Raw genomic sequence first — 18,783 nt, 5'->3', positions numbered from 1 at the left:
TTGCAGAGGCAGCTGGCGCGAACGCACTCAGATGTTTGGCGCGCGGTCAATGTTGCTAAATTGGCGCGCTTCTCTTTGGTTCCTTTAAACTAACGTTCTCAAAATGGACGATGTTTTATCGCTAAAAGAATCAGTATTATATTATTTAGACAGAAGTGGTGGTCTTCTCAAACTCGCCGAAGACTGCGAGACTTTCAATGGTAAGTTTTTAGAGTGATGAAACTTAACAAGTGAAAGAGGTAGGCTAGTGAGTTGAACCTGCCTACAGGTGAGGACGTATAGGCCTACAGTAGCCTACAGGGTTGACAAGTATGAATTTCTTTCATTTTGACAACACTAGTTGCTAACACTTTTGCGGAAGCCTTGCTAACTTGGATAGTGACTGATTGTATCTCCAGACCCCCAGCAGAGTGAGGCAGTGTACAGGTTTTGCATTAGTGTGAATCCTTCTGACCTGGTAGAACTGGACCCCGTGTTGGGCGACTGTGTCCTACACAGCCCCCTGAAAGCGACCGCCCTCTTTCAATCTGTGAGTCCAAATAATCATCAGGTCTCCAGTTCCAGTTTCCCAAGGTGTCTGAATGAAATAAGATAATATGTTTGTTTTGTTATTCCTATATCAGGTTTGTTTTCTATCAATAAAGACCCTTTCCCTGATAGAGAAGATACACACAGAGAACCAGGTATGAATATCACTTGTGGTTTGTTCATGTGTCCTCTTACTCACCCTTGGGGAAATATCGTTTGTTTTAGATTGTTATCTCTGGTCTCCTTGAGGTTAATGTGATCCTGAAGCTGACTCACCTGCCTCCATTTCCTGAATACTGTCTGGACCTCTGTGAGTTCCCCCGTGGGTACGGCCCCATGAGGCCCGTTGCCATGGAGGGCCTCGTCATTGCCATGACGAGGGTCACCAAGTACACCCAGGGGGCCAGATTCCTCTGTACGGAGGATGGCTGCCCCTGCTCAACAGGTACTGTTACCACGTCAACAACAAGGTTAACTTTTCCTCCTCTCTGTTAGTTTTGCCTTCCCTTCGTTTTCAAAGCATCCAGTGTGCTGGTTCGTTACGGCTTTTAACAGGATTCTAGAATCCCCTACACCCAATCTCGTCACTCAGAACTCCATCTAGTTCTATGATCAGAACTCCATCTAGTTCTATGATGTGTCCCTCAGGGTTCCATCATATCAGAGTACATGCCCCTGGGGCCACTGAGTCTGCCACGGTGAGGAGAGACTTCACCTGCCCTCTCTGTTCCTCTCCCCTGAAAGAGGATGTCAAGTTCAGAGTGCTTGGAGGTGAGTGAAGCCTGCCTGGGCCGTCGCTGATGACAACGCATTGCTCGGCTCAGCCAAGACCACTTACAGTTAAAGGTCCTTTTGACACCAAGTGGTTTTGTGCATTTGTGTGTGTTTATGTGTGTGTGTCGTAACTGTATGGGGGTCAGATGGCTGAGCGGTTAGGGAGTCGGGCTATTAATCAGAAGGTTGTTGGTTCGATTCCCGGCCGTGCAAAATAACATTGTGTCCCTGGGCAAGGCACTTCACCCTACTTGCCTCGGGGAGAATGTCCCTGTACTTACTGTAAGTCGCTCTGGATAAGAGCGTCTGCTAAATGACTAAATGTAAATGTAACTTGACTGAAACAGACAAGCAGCTGGTGGAGCTGATTCACGTCAGAGCTCTCGCTGTGCTGAGTGTTCATCCACACAGCTCCCTCAGGTACCAGTCTGTCAGCCTGTTTCTGAGAGGTAAGCTCACATCTGTGCTTCGCAAATACGATTATAACTTTAACATTCAAGCTCTAAGAGGAGATAGGCCCCAGTAACCGTTTAACCAAAAAGCTTGAACTGGCATACGGAACTGTAGTTCAAATGGGATCCTTTGGAAATATTCCAGTCTTACACACTAGTTACTTGGGATAATTTAATAAAGTAGGCTAAGGCCCTTAATACAAATACCCCCCAATGTGATCTATGTTTAGAAAATGTCCAATCACACAGGTATTCAAAGTTTGACATTTTCTCCTTACTTTTGTAATGAAACATTTTTGAGAACCAAGTCAATGGGGGAGAGTTCAAATAAACAGAGCTTCTAGTAGTCTGCCATGCACTGTTCCCCTAGGTGAGATATTAGATGTTCCTGTCCCCTTCAATAACATTGTCCACCCATTACCCCTGAGACACCAGTGATTCTCAGTGCCAGCATTAGCATATTCTGTTGACCCAGTCTTACAGAGGAATTCCATACACTGGGCTCTGGTTACTAAACATATATGTTAATATGTGTAAGGAACACTCATTAGCTGGTCGCACGGTACACACACACTAGGATCTTTGTTCTGCAGGTCTTGCTCTGTGTTGCTCTTGGCAGTACCGTGTAGGTGGCGTGCATGTTTCTTCAGTAATCAGCAGACAGGAGAGAACAACCTTTCTTAAGTGTTATTGTTTTATTTCCCGAGCGTTTAGATGAACTGTGTAACTCGATGAGGATCGGCCGGCTGTACAGGGTTCTGGGCATACCTGCGCATGTGCACCAGTGGCCTAAAGTCACCTGGAGCGTGGAAGCCAACAGTGTTCAACCATGGAAGCCAGTGTGTAAGGACGCTGTCAATCCTCCCTCTGATCTAACTTGCCTATCGGCTTTTTTTACAGCAGTTTTCTGGAATCACACAGAACAGGATGTTCAACCATAGACTGTGTACACAATCTTTTGTTCTTCTTTTGAGTCTAGCTTGAATACGGACTGTGTGCCACTCTAGCTGCCTAGCGATTCAGGTGGCTGAGCGGTTAGGGAATCGGGCTAGTAATCTGAAGGTTGCCAGTTCGATTCCCGACCGCGCAAAATGACATTGTGTCCTTTGGCACTTCACCCTACTTGCCTCGGGGGGAATGTCCCTGTACTTACTGTAAGTCGCTCTGGATAAGAGCGTCTGCTAAATGACTAAATGTAAATTTGCACTCCTACATGGGGAAGAGTTAATATATCACTTGATTATCAGCACAAAGGCCTACTCTCCACTTCCACAGATACACATAAAATCAGCACTAACTTCCAGGCCCTGCTGACGGCCACAGCCTGCTCTCCCTGGAGGTTCTCGGCCGTTGTTGCTAACTCGTTTGGGTCGGCCGTGGTTCCCCCAGGCCTGTACAGCACCCTGAAGCTGGGCCTGCTCCTCAGCTTGGTCCAGACCAGGTCAGAGGAACCAGACTCCCTGCAGTGTCTAGACCTGATGGCCCTAACCACGGACACGCTCATTATCGAAAGGTACATCGTCAGCTTCGCAATGGAGCATTAGTATGGATTGTTTGGGTTATTCAAAGTCCTCACTAAATCCCTAGTGAACACAGTTTATCTTGAGTACACCCACATGGTCTGGGTTATATGTGTGTGTGTGTTAGGTTGATGACCTACAGCCTGGGCCTGGCTGGACGTGGTGTCAGACACCAGGCCACAGGGGAGATGTTTGCATCTCTGTCCCGGGACGAGCACGGGGCAGGCACCGCCAACGTCCACGCTGGCTCCGCCCTGCTGGCCACAGGGGGCATCTGCATGCTGGGAGACCTGGGGGGCTACAGGAGAGACAAGATGGACGCCGTTCAGTCAGGTGAGCAGAAAGGATCCTAGTCTTGTCATCGGATAACCACCTGCTTCCTCTAGTTGCCTGACCTCACTGATATCCATACTAGAATAATAGGAGACAGAATTGTTCATGTCTTGGCCGTAGCTTGGGTTTCTCAGTGCTTATATAAGCTGCTTCGCTCTACTTACATTTACATTACATTTAGTCATTTAGCAGATGCTCTTCTCCAGAGCGACTTACAGTAAGTACAGGGACATTCCCCCAGAGGCAAGTAGGGTGAAATGCCTTTCCCAAGGACACAACGTCATTTGTCACGGCCATGAATCGAACCGGAAACCTTCTGAGTAATAGCCCGATTCCCTAACCGCTCAGCCATCTGACATTCTTCCTCAGCCCTGGAGAGCCGCGTGGCGTCTGTGTTCGTACCAGGGAAGAAGTACGGGGAGGACGCCGCCCAGACACTCTCCTTCCCGCTTCAGTGCAGCTTCTGGGCCCTGGCTGACTCCACGGCCCCCTCCAGGAGGCCCACCAGGGGGGACAGTTCTGTGCTGTTGGGGACAGTGGTGGGTTCATATACGGATCCTGTTTTCATCTCTCTGGAGAAGCACCTTTTGCCCCATAATGTCAGCTGCTGTGTGTGTTTATCACAAGGGTAGGAGATGGGCCCAGTCCCCATGCAGCTAGCGGAGGCCTTTGGCCTGGTGATCCAGTGTAGGGAGGCAGGGGGGGAACAAGCCTTGCTGGCCCAGACGGTGCACACCCTGAGGCAGGCAGTGCAGCCTGGAGAGCCCCTCTACCCTTCCTGCATGCAGTTCACCACACAGGACTACCAAGAGGTAGACAACGCAAAATTGTTTACATCGTTTAGGAAATGCTTATATGGACGTGAGAATGTTTGCCGTAGCCATGGCGATGATTCTCCCCCCCCCCCCAGCTCCTGGCCCTTGCGCAGACCTTGCAGGTGGAGATGAGCCCTGGAGCTGAGAAGATGATTCATGGGTACTACATGGCCAGCCGAAGGGTCCGCTCAGACACTGCCCTCGGGGCCAAGGTGTCTGTGGCCTCCATAAAACTCCTGTAAGAGCTCCAGCACACACATGAAAAGACCAGTTTTTCAGAACGCAAATTACCTTGAAACCACTCATAAAAACGGATGTCATGCAACTGGGCTTTCAACAATTTATCCTCGGGAAGTAATGTTATTTTGACCACAAGGTGGCGCACACTTCCTGATTTATCACGGTAACTGCAAACCTGACCCCAGAAGACAATTAGTCATGTAGTTTGTCCAAATGTTTAAAAAACCCTTTCAGTGTAGTGTCAAATTTGGTGTCACAATGAACTGTTAAAATAAACATTAGGCCACAACATATAAAAGGCAAATTGACTCTATACTGCGGTGTAACAGAGACAGATGCAGGAGCTGTGGCAGTCCTATATGCAGTCAACTCTGCAGCCTCAATTAAATGTGCTTTTTAAACACTTATGTTCCTTGTACTGTAATAAAAATGTTACAAATTAGACTTTTTCTTAATTCATTGAACATATTACATGTAAACATGTGAGACACATTTGGAGGACATTCAGTAAAATAATTACAATTCGGTGCCTTTATTTTTCATCCAGTGCCTTCGCTGTCCGTTATCAATAACCTTCTACATTTCTGCACCAGGATCTCTCTGGCTGAGGCCCACAGTAAGCTGTCTCTGAGAAGCAGGGTGTTGGAGGAGGATGCTGTGATCGCTGTCCTGCTCTGTGAAAACGCCATCACCCTTCGGCATGGTATAGTAAATATAGCAAATCTAGAGAAACAGAAGATGCTTGTAGATTACACTTTGGATCTCATGGTGCTGCTTTATTTCACCTCTTACCAGTTCAGAATGTTAAAACATGTTCTAGGGTTCGTACCTTTACGGAGTGCCAAGTGATTTATTGCAAAAGTAGTAAACTAGTCAAGGATTGTACCACCACCACCAATCATAATGTACCACTACCAAGGGCACACAAGGTCATTTGGCTTATAGGCTGGTACCGTAACCTTAGAGGTCTGCGCAAGTATAAAGGCTTCATCTGGGGTTATCCCACAGGGACCTCAGCGCTCGTTATTCCACCCGACGCAGCCTTTCCCTGTGACCTGGGTGATCTGGAGGCCCTGCAGCAGAGAGACGTGGCCCTGCAGCGTCTCCACCAGGACATCCTGCACTTCATCTACGCCCACGCCCCCGGGGCCGACAGCTACATCACAGAGGAGTAGCGGCTCCTGTAGGGGTACAGTCATATGGGAGCAGGACCACGGCAGGCAGGGACAAACCCCAGGCTGGACAGACAAGCTCAATGTAAATTGGTAAACCATCTTCAAAGTAAATCTAGAGTAAAGTAGACAATGTAATTGTGGCTTTGGCAATTCTTTTATTTATTCATACAAGTTTATTTTAGTAGTTGTGTGAGAAACAATAAAACTGTACATTTGACCAGCAAATTAAATGGGGAAGAAAAAGGCAAATTGTAACTTCCAGGTTGTTCCTTCAAGTTGCCAGTAACATCGATAGCGGTGACCCAGGGGATTGCCATCTGGATTGCTTCAATTCAGGCTAGATTGTCCTGTGTGGAATAAAAGGGGGGGGGGGGGGGGGGAGATTACCTTCGGAATTCTAATGCAAAAATAATAAACATGGAGTGGTTAATTGGAATCTCAGGAAGTCACAGTCTCAGCACTTGCAGTCTGATGGGTAAACGGCAAAAATGATCTCATCATTGTTCCAGAACAGTGGACACATGCTGTGGTCAAAATGATCACACTTAAGTGTACATCTATAGGAATGACCTAATGAAAAATATGCACTCACCATGGTTAAAGTTTCCTTAGTCAGTTCCAACCTTGGAAGAGAAAAAAAAATACATTTAACTTAAGTTTCTGGATAATACAACCACAGACCTTTGCCAGTAGTTTAGCAGTAGTTCAGGTAGTCACAATCTCAGCACCCCAATTTTGGTCAGATGGGTAAACGGCAATGTGAAATCATCATAACTCAAGGAACACTAGTCTTGCATCACACCAGAGTTTATAATACATCCGTCACCAAACCTCAGATGCACTCACCATAGATCGGATGTCACATCAGAACCTCGGATGAAGACCTCCGTGCTGCACTCACTACTCCTGTCTAGAAGAAAGTACACTTGGTAACTATCTTTGGCTACTTAAGATATTCCAATGTTGGTGCCTGGTTGCCATGACGCTGGTCATTCAGGTAGTCACAGTCTCAACACCTTGTTTTAATCAGATGGGTAAACGGCAATGTGAGATCATCATTGATCCAGCAGTCAGTGACGAACAGCACAAACAGACGACATGACTGGATGGGGATGAACTGACCTCGTTTCTGAGAATATAGATACAGCACCACGCATCCCTGCTGGACTCAGAAGACCTGTGATGGGGAAGAAAATAATTCAACATGAGCAAGGCCAGTGTTGTCAGTAGGGTCTGGCTGAAAGCACTGGATAGTCAGCATCTGCAGTTGGAGATTCAGGTAGTCACAGTCTCAGCATCCCATAATAGTCTGATGGGTAAACGGCTTTAACGTGTATCATCACTACTCCACTATTGTCATTGACTGGCAGAGCGCTGCGCAAGTACACTCACTTGGTACAGAAGATGTGTACATCTGCACCTTCTCGTTTGCACCTTCTCATTTTCAGTCCATCGAACCTGCAGGGTGGGAAGGTTTCAGTTATTCACAAGACCAAATAAGAGGGTTTGCTCACAATTCTAATTTCCCTGAATATATTGGAATTAAATCAACATCTCAACACTTGTTGGTTTTTCAGATCATACCTTAATACAACCACATCACGAATCCTGGTTGATATCACCTTTAGCCATTGCAATCTGAAGATATAATAAAATCAAAGTTAGGAATCATTTTCACGGTACATGTTCAACCCTTCACAAAGTGATAGATGCTCATAAGTCCTTCGTGTCAGCCTGTAGCCAACTGATTGGCCTTAGAAGCATGGATCTATTGATTTCCATGTCGCATGAATAAGCTGTATTTAAGGGATAACCAATGTGTCCACTGCGGATGACTGATGAAGTTGAGGTCAGAGGGCACATGCAACACAGCTTGGAGGCACTGTCGCAACTGCTGCAGTCTCTTCAACCAGGTTCAACATCAGGTCACGACCTATACCATAGCCTTTACTCTTGAGGGGCCCTACGCCCTGGTTTGCTCATGTAAGTAATTGGGAAGACAATTCCCTAACCACTATCACCTTTGATGACTAGTTTGCCTTGATCCGAACACAGCAATGATTCTAGCAAGCTCGGTAAAATGACAATGTAATTTATCATCGGTAAGTAGTGACAAGAATCTGCCAAACATGATTTATGACATTACGGGGACGTTTTGAAAAACATCTATTACACAAGTTTTTGTTTTATCATATTGAATGGCAATTGCATTCCTTTCATTTTTGTAAATACGCGTTGTTGTAATTGATTAATTTAGCCTTCTAGCTGCATCGAAAACTGACTGAAAATAATGCAGCATTCGATTCGGCCATCAAGATATACCACGTGTTACGTGCTAGCTAGTTAGCTTGTTGGCTAGATTTGCAAGTTCTTGGAAAACAAATGTACTAATTAACATATGGCAAAGAAATTCTGAAAGACTAGCTACGTACCATTCAAACTACAAGTAAAACACAAACTTGATAGCTACCAATTAGCGAGCTGGCATTCAAGTCTTAATGTAGCTTTTTTCCAAAGGCTTTCGTTTTCGCTCATCTTTTCAAGAACGTTGCAAAGGTGCATAAAGTATCTATAGTACGCCACAAAAGCCAACCCAGCGCACATAGCATATGTTAACCTACCATTTGTAAAGGAGAACTCTGCATTATGGTTAGAAAAGTCATCGTGATCAGAGAGGACGCACATGTCTTCTCCCTTCAACAGCATGGACAGAGAGGAGGAAAAGAAGTAGCGTTCCTGGTTTTGTTGTCATGCGCACTGCTATCGGACGTGCTTGACTATTGCCTGATCTAAAATTGCAACATGGGCTCTCTATCCGATCTGTAAAATGAATGTTTTCCAAAAACATTTTGATAGAATTATTTTTGAATATATAAAAAAAAATCCACGGCGAAACCTAACCCAACTATAATAGTTTCTCATTCGAATGCATGTCACGCGTTTTACTGCAGTCTGCACTGCGATGGAGCCTAACATGATTACTGCATGGAACCTTTCCTTTTACGAGCAAATGTTTTTTTTCTCACCAAGAAGAGATTGGCAGATTGAGAACACACTTATATTTGAGATATTATACAATACGTTATAGGCTTAGACTAAAGTTGGTCTACTGCCAAGGCTAGTTGTAGCCTATGTAGCTTAATTTAGTAGTTAATGTAACTTTTTTTTTTTATTGTCAACGTTAGGCTACTGAATGGTTATAGACAGCCTAGGCCTAAATGACCAATGTCAGAATTTCAAAGGGCCAAACAAACTTTACACTAGTCTGACTTACAATTGAAAGCTTTTATTTAACAATAAAGCATCTGGTGGTATAATGCTTTTAGGATAAGCCCCTCTATTTAAGAGTTTTATTTAGAATCTAACATGACCATTCCACAACTTATTTATGCAAATGAAGACCACAAAACCTATTTCCTTAGCGTTTCTAATTTAGCATCTATATAATATATCTAAGTTAAATATGCTTAGTAAATCTATTCTGCAATGAGAACATATTCAGATGTAGGCTACGTCTCACATGTTAATGTAACAACAGAAGTCTTTATTTCCACAAACACGTCAACAACCATCCACATAGAGAACAGGAGATGAAGAGACTACCATTGTTGAAATTCTGACAGACCACTTCACATGACAGATGTTAAGTTATTCACACATGCATTTAGTGCAAATGTTTTAACAAAAAAGTGCATAGCCATCAACTCAAGCATGACGGGTCATTACCCAACGAATTTCTAAAAGTTATACCTCGGACAAGTAGGCTATATAACTGCACAATGCAGAGAAGAAATGTAGGCCAACTGGCCAAAATGCAGAGAAACACAACAATCATGTTATAATTATATCTACATAATCACATCATATATTAATTTACAACGTGTTCATAAAGTTGGGAAATGCATTAGCCTCAGTTTACATGGGAATGTGGCCATTGTTCTATTAAAAAGTAATGGTACTTTAATTATTGGACAAATCTCCAGTTCCTTTATTACCAGAGGCTATGCGGAAGAGTCCATTCATTTAAAAAAGCCTTAGATGAGATGAGATTTTTGCTTTCGAATAATCTATGAGTGAGAGGTCGACGATGATGCTCCTTGATTCTCCGATTGATTTGAATTGTTCAAGAACTGACCAGTTGCGCCGATGTATAATCTGGATCTCATTGGCCACTTCTGTGAAAACAAAACGGGGAAAATATAAATTAGTGCGGCTAATGCTATGGTTCAAACGTGCACATTAGGGCTAGGCCTAGCCTGTTAAAAATCTCGTTTTTAAGCCTATTTATTGTGATGTGTAGACCGCATAGCATCTGCAAAAATGAGATGACTCAACATTTTCTTATCAATTTTATGTGTCTGTAGGCAATTCATATGTTAAGAAAAAATGTTAAATCACGTAGCCTATTATACAATTCGTTACAATCATCACTATTCAATAATATTATGCTTAATTAAGACAATTCATCGGCCTAAGTCAAAAGCCAAACGGTAGAAAGAAGGTAGGCCTATTGCCTATTGATGTTTAATGTCAGTTTCGTGCATGTTGGTTATCAGGTCATGTAAGGCTACTTACTTTGACAGGATGCAGGTATCCATCACCTTTCAGGGACTTTAATGCTTCTGTTTGTTTTGTGCTCTCTCCCTCCTCCATGCCCTCTTCTTGCAGTGTTCGGGTGAGATGGGCAATGTATGTGGTAGCCAAAATCAACACATCGAGTTTAGATAGTTTGGTATCCGGTGGCACCGATGGAAGAGTCCTCTGTAGTTCCAGGAAGGCATGTCTCAGGGTTTGCACTCTACTCCTTTCCCGGGCAGCATTGGCTGCTGCCGGGCGGCCTTTCCCACCACCAAGCCCACCGGCCTGGACCACCCTGGAACGTAGTGCCTCCGGACGACTGGGACTGGAGCTGGGGCTAGATGTGGGACTCTCATCCATATCTGTCACTGGGACATTTCCACTATCCATGCGGCTCGTCTGTCTTCCAACCATTGAGAGTACTTACAAACCTGAACGGTAACATGTCTTGTTTGTTAATGTCTTTCACTTATACCTTCCCAAACATAAAAAATAGCCTACTGACAACATTTTACTGTTTTTCGTAGGATGCCTAAATTAAAATCTATACGATAGGCCCTATTCACCTTCATCAATAATGTTTGTAAAAAATATTTTTTTAATATAAAAAATATTTTCGAACCAGCTTGTAATTGGTAAGGAAAGATCCGTCATATTTACATTTAGGCTACAAAGCCTTAAAGTTGTCAACTCAAAGCAGTCCTTTCTTAAATTAACATAATGCTAAATGTAAAATAGAATTCAAGTTTACAATTAGGCCTTTAAACATTTGAGATAGTTAAGCCCATAGTTTCATACAATGCATGGCTTCCATTGCTGTTGTATAAAATGTCCATGTTCACATAACTGATTTGATCAAACATATCCAAACTCTCAAAAAATTTAGCTTAACTCACCTTCAAATTTCCTTAAAAGCGACGTCTTGAAAAACGTCATTAAGCCAATGCAACTGTCTCAGTGCAAACTTTGCTGTTTCCCCGCAGTGCAGAGTAGTTTCACTCTTCGGTCCAGCTCCAACTCTAGATAATTCTTATAAAGGCACAAGTGTCGACAGAAGGTGCGCAAAGGTCCCTGTCCGCGCGTGGAGCACTCACCTGAGTGCGTCAAGTCTCAGGAGCCTCTAATTTATTGGACACACAAAGCGTAGACAAGTCTTTCACTCCGGAGTAATTAATCACAAGCCCATAAGACTCACTGGCAGTGGGAGAGGCTCCGCTCTTTTCCCCTTCGAAACTTATTTCTGTCTGAGGGGAGCTGAGAGACTTGTTTTCAACACCAGAGGCAGTCGTTTTTTTTCTTCTCCCCATTCTGAGTTTTGTCCTGGGTATACATAGAGTGTAGACCCAGTTTCATGAAGTAGCCTAGTTGAATTTAATCTTTGGTCGAAACGTAGACCATTGAAAAGCACGCTTAAGAGCAAGCCTAAGTCAAAAAAGACTAAGCAAGCCTGTTCAAAAGACCATGACGCAAAATGACAACGGTAAGGTGATATGCAAAACATTTGACTAATTACCCGACTGTCTTGAGTTGCAGGTCGCAAAACAGTCTAATTTACTAATTCATTTTAATTTAGGCTACTGAGGAACAGCTAATAAATAAACTCTAAACCCTGCAATCATCAGGCAGGCATGAGGAAATTCTTGTGAGACTCACATATTAATCACTCTGATTTCCAGGGTCCACAAACGGAGATGTCTGTAAATTAATGAATGGAATTATTCATAACATGTATATCCTTAGACTGTTTTTAATAAACATTGTTTTTGTACGGATGGAGTAACAGTATTGCTCCGGGCCACTCATTATGAGACGAAGCAAAGAGGGTTAAGTAAGCTTTATTCCATAATTACCCCACATCTTTCAGGGGTTACACACCCACAGTTTAAAGACCCGTTCAAACGTGCGCAAGAAATTTAAGAGGGTGAAATAAATATATTGTGAACTGCATCCCGTAGGCTATTCAGTGAATTACATTTATTTGTAGTCAGTATTTTATATGCTTCATATGCACACTGCAACCTATTTACAAATACCATGATCAATATATTTTGAAAAAGAGTCACAAATCAATTCAACTTTCAGAAATTGGTACAAGGATTTTGGTTAATTAAAGCATTAAACCCCTTGAAAGTTAGAAATAAAGTTTAATTGGGGAAACAATATTGTGCAGAACTGGTAATTAATCAAACAAATACATGTGATAATGTTAAGGCTTCACATGTAAAATATTTTGGGCATATGATTTCCCCAAAGGTAATCAATTATAAAATGTCTTAAATATTGGGGAAAAAACACTACCTCTGATTTAAAATCAATTGACCAAATATCTGAATCAGAAAATGTCAATCTTCTGGCCTATGCTAATTCCTAGTTTTAATTCTCCCCAGAAAACAAGTAGACTTTAGTATGCATTTATTTTTACAAAGACAAAAGACATAATAGATCGATAATGACATAAGGTCACATTAGATAATGCAAATTATGTTTATTTGCACTGTAAGAAATACCATATCAAACACCACACTGGTCAATTCTAAATCAGGCAGTTAGGAGAGACTAAACACAAACAAACGCACACAGGGAGAAAAACGTGAAAGGCATCGATAATTTCAGACATTTTTTTAGAAGAGTTTCAAGGGAGCAGGTCAGATTCTGATGTGCAGAGGCAGCAGTGGCAGTCTCCAGGCCATGTGTGTCAAGTCCATGGGTCAGACATGAAGAAGTTGTCTGTGTGTATATGAGTGTGTTTAGTAAAGCTGGCAAGTCAAGTGGCTGCAGAGTCGGCCATGTCACCAAGTAGTGCTGCGCTCACAGGGACCGTTATGCTGTGCGCACTACCAAGGAAGAAGGAGATGGTTATCAATGGGCTTCAAGGAGCGAGTAATGCCTAATAATCTTTTTCCTTACATAATACATACAGTCTTATGAGCATTTATTTTTCACATTTGGTAAGGATGTTATTGTGTAAATATTAAGTATGAAACTCGTGTGGAACATTTTCCATTCAATCTTGTTATTGTAATACAGTTACAGTTTATTTACATAAAGCCAGGCCCTCATAGAGGAGAAAATCTGTTTATTTAAGTAAGAGAATTTGACCATCTAGGCCTTTTGTCCAACACAAAGCATAAGAAAGGAAACAAAGAATATCATTTGAATCTTGTGTGATCTTCAAAATGAATCTGTCTCCTTTTTGAGGTTTGAAAGCAAATACCAACTGTAAACACAATATAAAATATAAAATGTTGTACTGGCGGTGGCAGTGTCCAGGCGTTAGTACCTTAATGTTCCATGAGCCATGTGTGAGTGGTCAGAGCATACTTTAATAACACCGAGTCTCATGCAATTTAACGGCCTCCTCTTGCCCAGTACATTGGTCCAGGAGTTGTTGTGTGAAGGATGGACGCTCACGTTAAAATCATCTAGAATATAAACACAGTCTTGTCTGCCTCGACAACTATGCCTAGCCTATAGTAAGGTATGTTAGCATGGAGGGAAAATGACCATGTAATGGACATTAACTAACATCAAGTCTATAATACTGCTGGATCGACTTACCTATGAAGGGAAAAGTGATCTGTCTGGTAATGATTTTTTCATCTTTAATTTTTTTCTTGGCCTTTGACGCTTTCCAGTTAATCAGGAACTGCCTTGACAACTCGTTAATTTCCTTCCCATCAAGTTCCTCTGAAAAATAATGTATATGAATTATGATCATGATGACGGATCAATCAAGTTGAAGTCCTACTTTAGCGGAGGGAAATTAGGCTATAGTAAATTCTAGGATTTGAAAAGTATCATGCTCAATATGTAAAAGGTCATTATGTCATTGTGTGTCAGTGGTCAGCTAAATCTCTCACCCAGTCTTTTGCACACAGTAATCAGCCTGTCTCTATACTTTGGTTTCTGACAGACAGGATTTCCAGTCAGATTCATTTGATGAAGCTGAATCCATTGGCTGCACACATCCTCCAATTCCTGAAAGCACACAAGAACACAAATGTTCATTTATTTATTTATTTTTCCATTTTGAACATTTCAATCTGTACTGTATCAGGGCTCTGAGAAGGAAAAAGAATGCTTGTTATTTGAACACCAAAACAACACACTACCTTCAAAGTTTTAGGAAAACAATCACATCAGCCAAACACTTTTTACATACTGCGCATCTAAACGTAATACCGGCAAGAACAAAATAGTGAAAACAAGTGAAAGTGTAAACAACACATCAGATTGTTCTAATAAACACAGCCGATGGTGTCGTGTGACTAACACGTTTCCCCCGAGGCAGTGCCGAGCATGAGAGAGAGAAAGAGAGAGGGAGAGAGAGAGAGGGAGAGAGAGATGGGACTGGCTCCTCCAGCGTGTTGCTGGCAGTGTATGTTTATCTAGAGGCACATTAATCCAAGCCTGGAAATATGAATACTCTCTGGACACGCTCTGATTGTTCATTGCCTTCCTGTCTCGGCCAAAGCGCTTCCACTTTTCCAGCCCGTGCCGCAATCAGTTCAGAGGGGACCCCAGAGCACCGCTCGCTCCCAGGCTTTGATAAATGATCGTGTCAGGGCCGTCACTCAGAAGGGCCTCGCCAAGGTGCAGCCCCGCTCCATATCGCCCCCCACGCGGGGGCGTGGACAGCAGCCTTGGCTGGATGCGTGCAGGGCCTGGCTGGCCCCCTCGCCTGGACTAATGATGGGCCAGTTATGAACCTGTATTTGACCAGCACTTCGATTCCCCTGTCCTCTCTGCCCTGCACACTGCTAACGGCCTCAGCAGATCCTCCCCATTTGTCACCCTGGCTGACTGCCTGTCATAATCTATTTTAAAAATCCATAATGCTTCCTTTGGATTCTGACCACATTGTGCTGAAGGCAGGATTGATCCTTTGGGGTGCTGTCTTTGCAGAATCAATAGTGGCAGTAGGGTTGTATAAATTAAAGGAGATATCTTCTCAACATGAGAGGTCCTTCTGACACATGCGCAGCAATTACCTGCAGAACGGAACACAGTGGAACATGATTGGTTTTGAGATCCAAAAGCAGCCAAAGTAATGGACTAAGTGTGATCTAAAAGCTAAGTTCCACTGTGACATGGCCTTTAAAGTGCTAGTATTCTTCTTTTCAGCCTACACGCCCATAAAACACAAAAACGTCAGTCTCAGAAACCAAGAGCAGGTCATTTTTCAAGGTCAACACAGTGAGGAGAAACTATAGCTCTGCTTCGGATGAATCTCCCATACAGTTCAGCGGTGGTGGGGAGTATCAAATGCAGGACTCGGAGGGAAAGAGGAAAAATCAGCCTCCCAAGGAAGGAGAGAAACTTGCGCTTGTTTAAAGCTGTCAGCAAGGGCGGTCCCAGGGGACAGGGCCGCTGATTTGTTGAATAATTCGGACCCTGTCCGGGCCCTGGAAACTGGGAACCTTTGGCTGGATTTGCAGGATTTGCTTCTTTAGCACCCTACTCTCCATATCATTTCACACATCACTGAAGAGGGCTGTGGTAATATGTTCAAGTTACCCTGATCAGCTTATAGAAAGCGTGTTGATTTTAATAAAACGTGCCATGCACAGTTGCTGTGATGTGGCACGCTTGCTTTACTGATTGCACCGCACGCACACCATTTTAGCCATTTTATGGAATGGAATGAGCTTTGAAGAGCTTTGAACCAGTTACTGGTTTCATCAGTAGTTTTGAGAAATATTTGAACTTTTACCTGTGTATCGCTCAATTTATTGTCAGCAGCAAAAAGTTGAGTGAGGTTTTTTAGGACTGCCAGGTCCTTGATTTCATCAATGTTGTTCTTGGTAATATTCAAGATATTGAGAGATTCCTGCAAAGAAAAAGACAATTATAACCATCTTTCTATCACATCTTTACATACATTATTAACTACTGTATGGATAAACCCCATACATAAATAAGATAGTGAACCACTGAAATTCAGAATTATTTTTGGTTCAAGCTCTAGTAAGGGTAAGCATTTATATAAAAAAAAACGGTCACATTTGCGCAGCAATTTCTTTAATTATCTATATAAACAAGCAGCTCAGATTAGCAGTTTGTTTACCTAGGGACTGAGCAGTAAACAGGCTCAGTCAATCTTACAGGTCCAAAGACATTCAGAGTTCTCTTTGGCATCATTGAATTCTGCACAACACTGCTTATACATGCGCCAGTAGCTTTGGCCAAGTATGTTACAAATCAGTAAATATTCCAAGTAACAAACACTGACTAAAATACTGTAGATGCTGTGATAAAATGAGGCATGGCAAAGTGAAGATGGGCTAGGGGCACAGCAGAGGATTTAAGATGTGAGTCTTAACCCTTGTGCTGCCTTCGGGTCACATGACCCAAAGGTTCATAACGAACCATCATTGTGTTTACCCAATTTTACCCAATAAAAATGTTCTTTTAACCTGTGGGGGTCTGAGACAGCCATACGGTTAAAAGAGAATGCTTCACTTCGTTTTTGTATGCGGTAAAGTTGTCGCAATACGACGGTGGGTCACAACGACTGATGGGTCAGAATGACCCGAAGATAACACAAGGGTTAAATAATCCCTGTGACATCGACGTTAACCCGCCCACTACAGTCTCATCTGGCTCTTACAGCTAGGGAGAGGAGGGTCCTGGGGTCAAAGAGCAGCTTCTCTCCGAGTGGAAGTTTCTGGCCTTCGACATGCAGCTCCTTCAACTCCCCAAGCTCCTCCAAACCCTCCACCACCGTGATGCTGTTCCCACCCAGATACCTGAAACACACACACAGTCACAGGTTAGGGCAGGGATTAGTAAATGATACTGTAATCCACAGTGGGACAGTTGGTCTACATCTCTCACAGTTTGGAGAGGTTCTGCAGGGAGAAGAGGTTCTCGATGCGAGTGATGTTGTTGTTCTGCATGTACAGGTGGGTGAGGTTGGTGGCAAAGTTTAGGTTGCAGATACTGGTGATCTGGTTGTCATACAGGTAGAGGACTGTGAGGTTTCTGCACATGGAGAGATCGTCCTGAAATGTATAACATTACAGACCTGTTAATCTATCAACAGAGACATAAAGTGAATGACCGTATCTTTTAAGATGACACTTACAATGCCCTCTATATTTTTGTTGGAAAAGTTCAAGTGAGTTAGTTTTTTGAGGAACTGAGAAACTGAGAAGTTTCTCTTTTTCTTCAAATGGTTGTGAGATTTAGCAATTAGGTCCATGGTTAGGCGGACCATGGCGACTTGTCACGAGCAGTGCTTCAGCCAGTTGAATGTTCAGGGGATAATGGTTAAATATCTGTAGGGGGAGAGAAAATGCAGGTATAGAAGAATATGAACAACATCATAGTCATACATTAAAGGTAGCTAATAAAAATGTGGGTATAAATGGAACTATTGTTCCATTTATATGTTTATAAATAGAAAGCTGTCAGAACAAAAAAAAAACGTGTCCACCTTTATATTCTTGTTGTTGTGGTCATAACAACATAAGGATTAGGGGAGCAAAGGTGACAGGTGACTACACTTCAAATTCGGTCATTACAGGGTCTTCACATGAGCCAGGGACTTCCAGAACCCATGGGGTTTGTTTTTACTAGCTATTTAAAAATCAAAATGTGCATTTGATTTTGTTTCACTTGCAAAAAAGGACCTACTGTATCAGGCATTTCTAAACTTACATTTTCTACTCATCAAAATATTTATGGGTTTTCTTTATGTCAACAGATATAGTTAAGGAGAATATATGTTGCAGTGATACATAGATACATTTTGATTTAACACGCAAAAATAGCCTAGAGCTAGTTATCTAGCACTTTCTGGAGCTAGCGTTAAAGTAGTTAGTTCGCTACTAGTAGTTAGCTAAAGCGTTACAAGTAGATACAGTTCCTTGTTTGCCCACAAACATTTTTTATTACATATCGCTAACTTAGCTACATACTTCACTTACGTTTGCTAGTGTTCTTGTCTAGTTTAATGGGACACATTTGTATGTGACTAAATGCCGTATGAATAAGAAAGAAGTGTTGTGTTTGGAGGGGGTCAAAGAAGTTACCATGGCGACTTCACGCCTCTCTCTCTCTCTCTCTCTCTCTCTCTCTCTCTCTCTCTCTCTCTCTCTCTCTCTCTCTCTCTCTCTCTCTCTCTCTCTCTCTCTCTCTCTCTCTCTCTCTCTCTCTCACACACACACACACACACACACACACACACACACACACACACACACACATACTTATGAACCTGATTATTCTGTGATACATGGTTCAGTAATTTTTTCACTCATTATGCAATGTAGTCTTTTTACAAAATAAGCATGCAAAAAATGTTACGTTGATTCTACTTTAGTTGAAAAGGTTTCGGATAATAGCCTACCTTTCTTTGACATGT

At 42.7% G+C, this 18,783-nt stretch overlaps 3 protein-coding genes and 2 long non-coding RNA genes across 7 annotated transcripts; 2 read left to right on the top strand and 3 right to left on the bottom strand.

Moving 5' to 3' along the window:
• Positions 1-59: 59 nt before the first annotated feature.
• Positions 60-5,981, top strand: mcmdc2 (minichromosome maintenance domain containing 2). Its single transcript, XM_062479913.1, has 14 exons — positions 60-200; positions 399-529; positions 624-683; positions 778-973; positions 1,177-1,299; positions 1,650-1,751; positions 2,469-2,597; positions 3,030-3,267; positions 3,402-3,607; positions 3,977-4,146; positions 4,240-4,419; positions 4,518-4,660; positions 5,256-5,365; positions 5,671-5,981. The coding sequence occupies exons 1-14, from the start codon at positions 104-106 to the stop codon at positions 5,835-5,837; spliced, it is 2,052 nt and encodes a 683-aa protein (XP_062335897.1). The 5' UTR covers positions 60-103; the 3' UTR covers positions 5,838-5,981.
• On the bottom strand, positions 5,844-8,607 carry LOC134035099 (uncharacterized). 2 transcript variants are annotated; one of them, XR_009932305.1, is made up of 8 exons: positions 8,459-8,607; positions 7,422-7,475; positions 7,230-7,295; positions 6,960-7,014; positions 6,684-6,747; positions 6,430-6,460; positions 6,094-6,184; positions 5,844-5,900 (listed from the first exon to the last, which is right to left on the bottom strand). It is a non-coding gene; the product is annotated as an uncharacterized LOC134035099 (long non-coding RNA). The 2 variants fall into 2 exon arrangements; XR_009932304.1 differs by lacking the exon at positions 5,844-5,900 and having other exon boundaries at positions 5,970-6,184.
• On the top strand, positions 7,616-13,579 carry LOC134035100 (uncharacterized). 2 transcript variants are annotated; one of them, XR_009932306.1, is made up of 3 exons: positions 7,616-7,820; positions 10,506-10,853; positions 13,041-13,579. It is a non-coding gene; the product is annotated as an uncharacterized LOC134035100 (long non-coding RNA). The 2 variants fall into 2 exon arrangements; XR_009932307.1 differs by lacking the exon at positions 7,616-7,820 and adding an exon at positions 9,857-10,338.
• Positions 9,361-11,809, bottom strand: LOC134035097 (transcription factor 24-like). The gene is made up of 3 exons (XM_062479915.1): positions 11,312-11,809; positions 10,413-10,846; positions 9,361-10,012 (listed from the first exon to the last, which is right to left on the bottom strand). Exons 2-3 carry the CDS (start codon positions 10,827-10,829, stop codon positions 9,905-9,907), a joined length of 525 nt encoding a protein of 174 aa, XP_062335899.1. The 5' UTR covers positions 10,830-10,846; positions 11,312-11,809; the 3' UTR covers positions 9,361-9,904.
• On the bottom strand, positions 12,885-18,461 carry ppp1r42 (protein phosphatase 1, regulatory subunit 42). Its single transcript, XM_062479914.1, has 9 exons — positions 18,347-18,461; positions 17,503-17,695; positions 17,253-17,419; positions 17,026-17,164; positions 16,129-16,245; positions 14,276-14,393; positions 13,974-14,102; positions 13,696-13,837; positions 12,885-13,249 (listed from the first exon to the last, which is right to left on the bottom strand). Exons 2-9 carry the CDS (start codon positions 17,632-17,634, stop codon positions 13,180-13,182), a joined length of 1,014 nt encoding a protein of 337 aa, XP_062335898.1. The 5' UTR covers positions 17,635-17,695; positions 18,347-18,461; the 3' UTR covers positions 12,885-13,179.
• Between the last annotated feature and the right edge of the window lie 322 nt (positions 18,462-18,783).

This window comes from Osmerus eperlanus, chromosome 15, assembly GCF_963692335.1.
Source record: "Osmerus eperlanus chromosome 15, fOsmEpe2.1, whole genome shotgun sequence".
Classification (NCBI taxonomy): Eukaryota; Metazoa; Chordata; class Actinopteri; order Osmeriformes; family Osmeridae; genus Osmerus; species Osmerus eperlanus.
The sequence above is the reverse complement of the archived record's forward strand: the minus strand, read 5'-3'. Positions and strand labels throughout refer to the sequence as shown.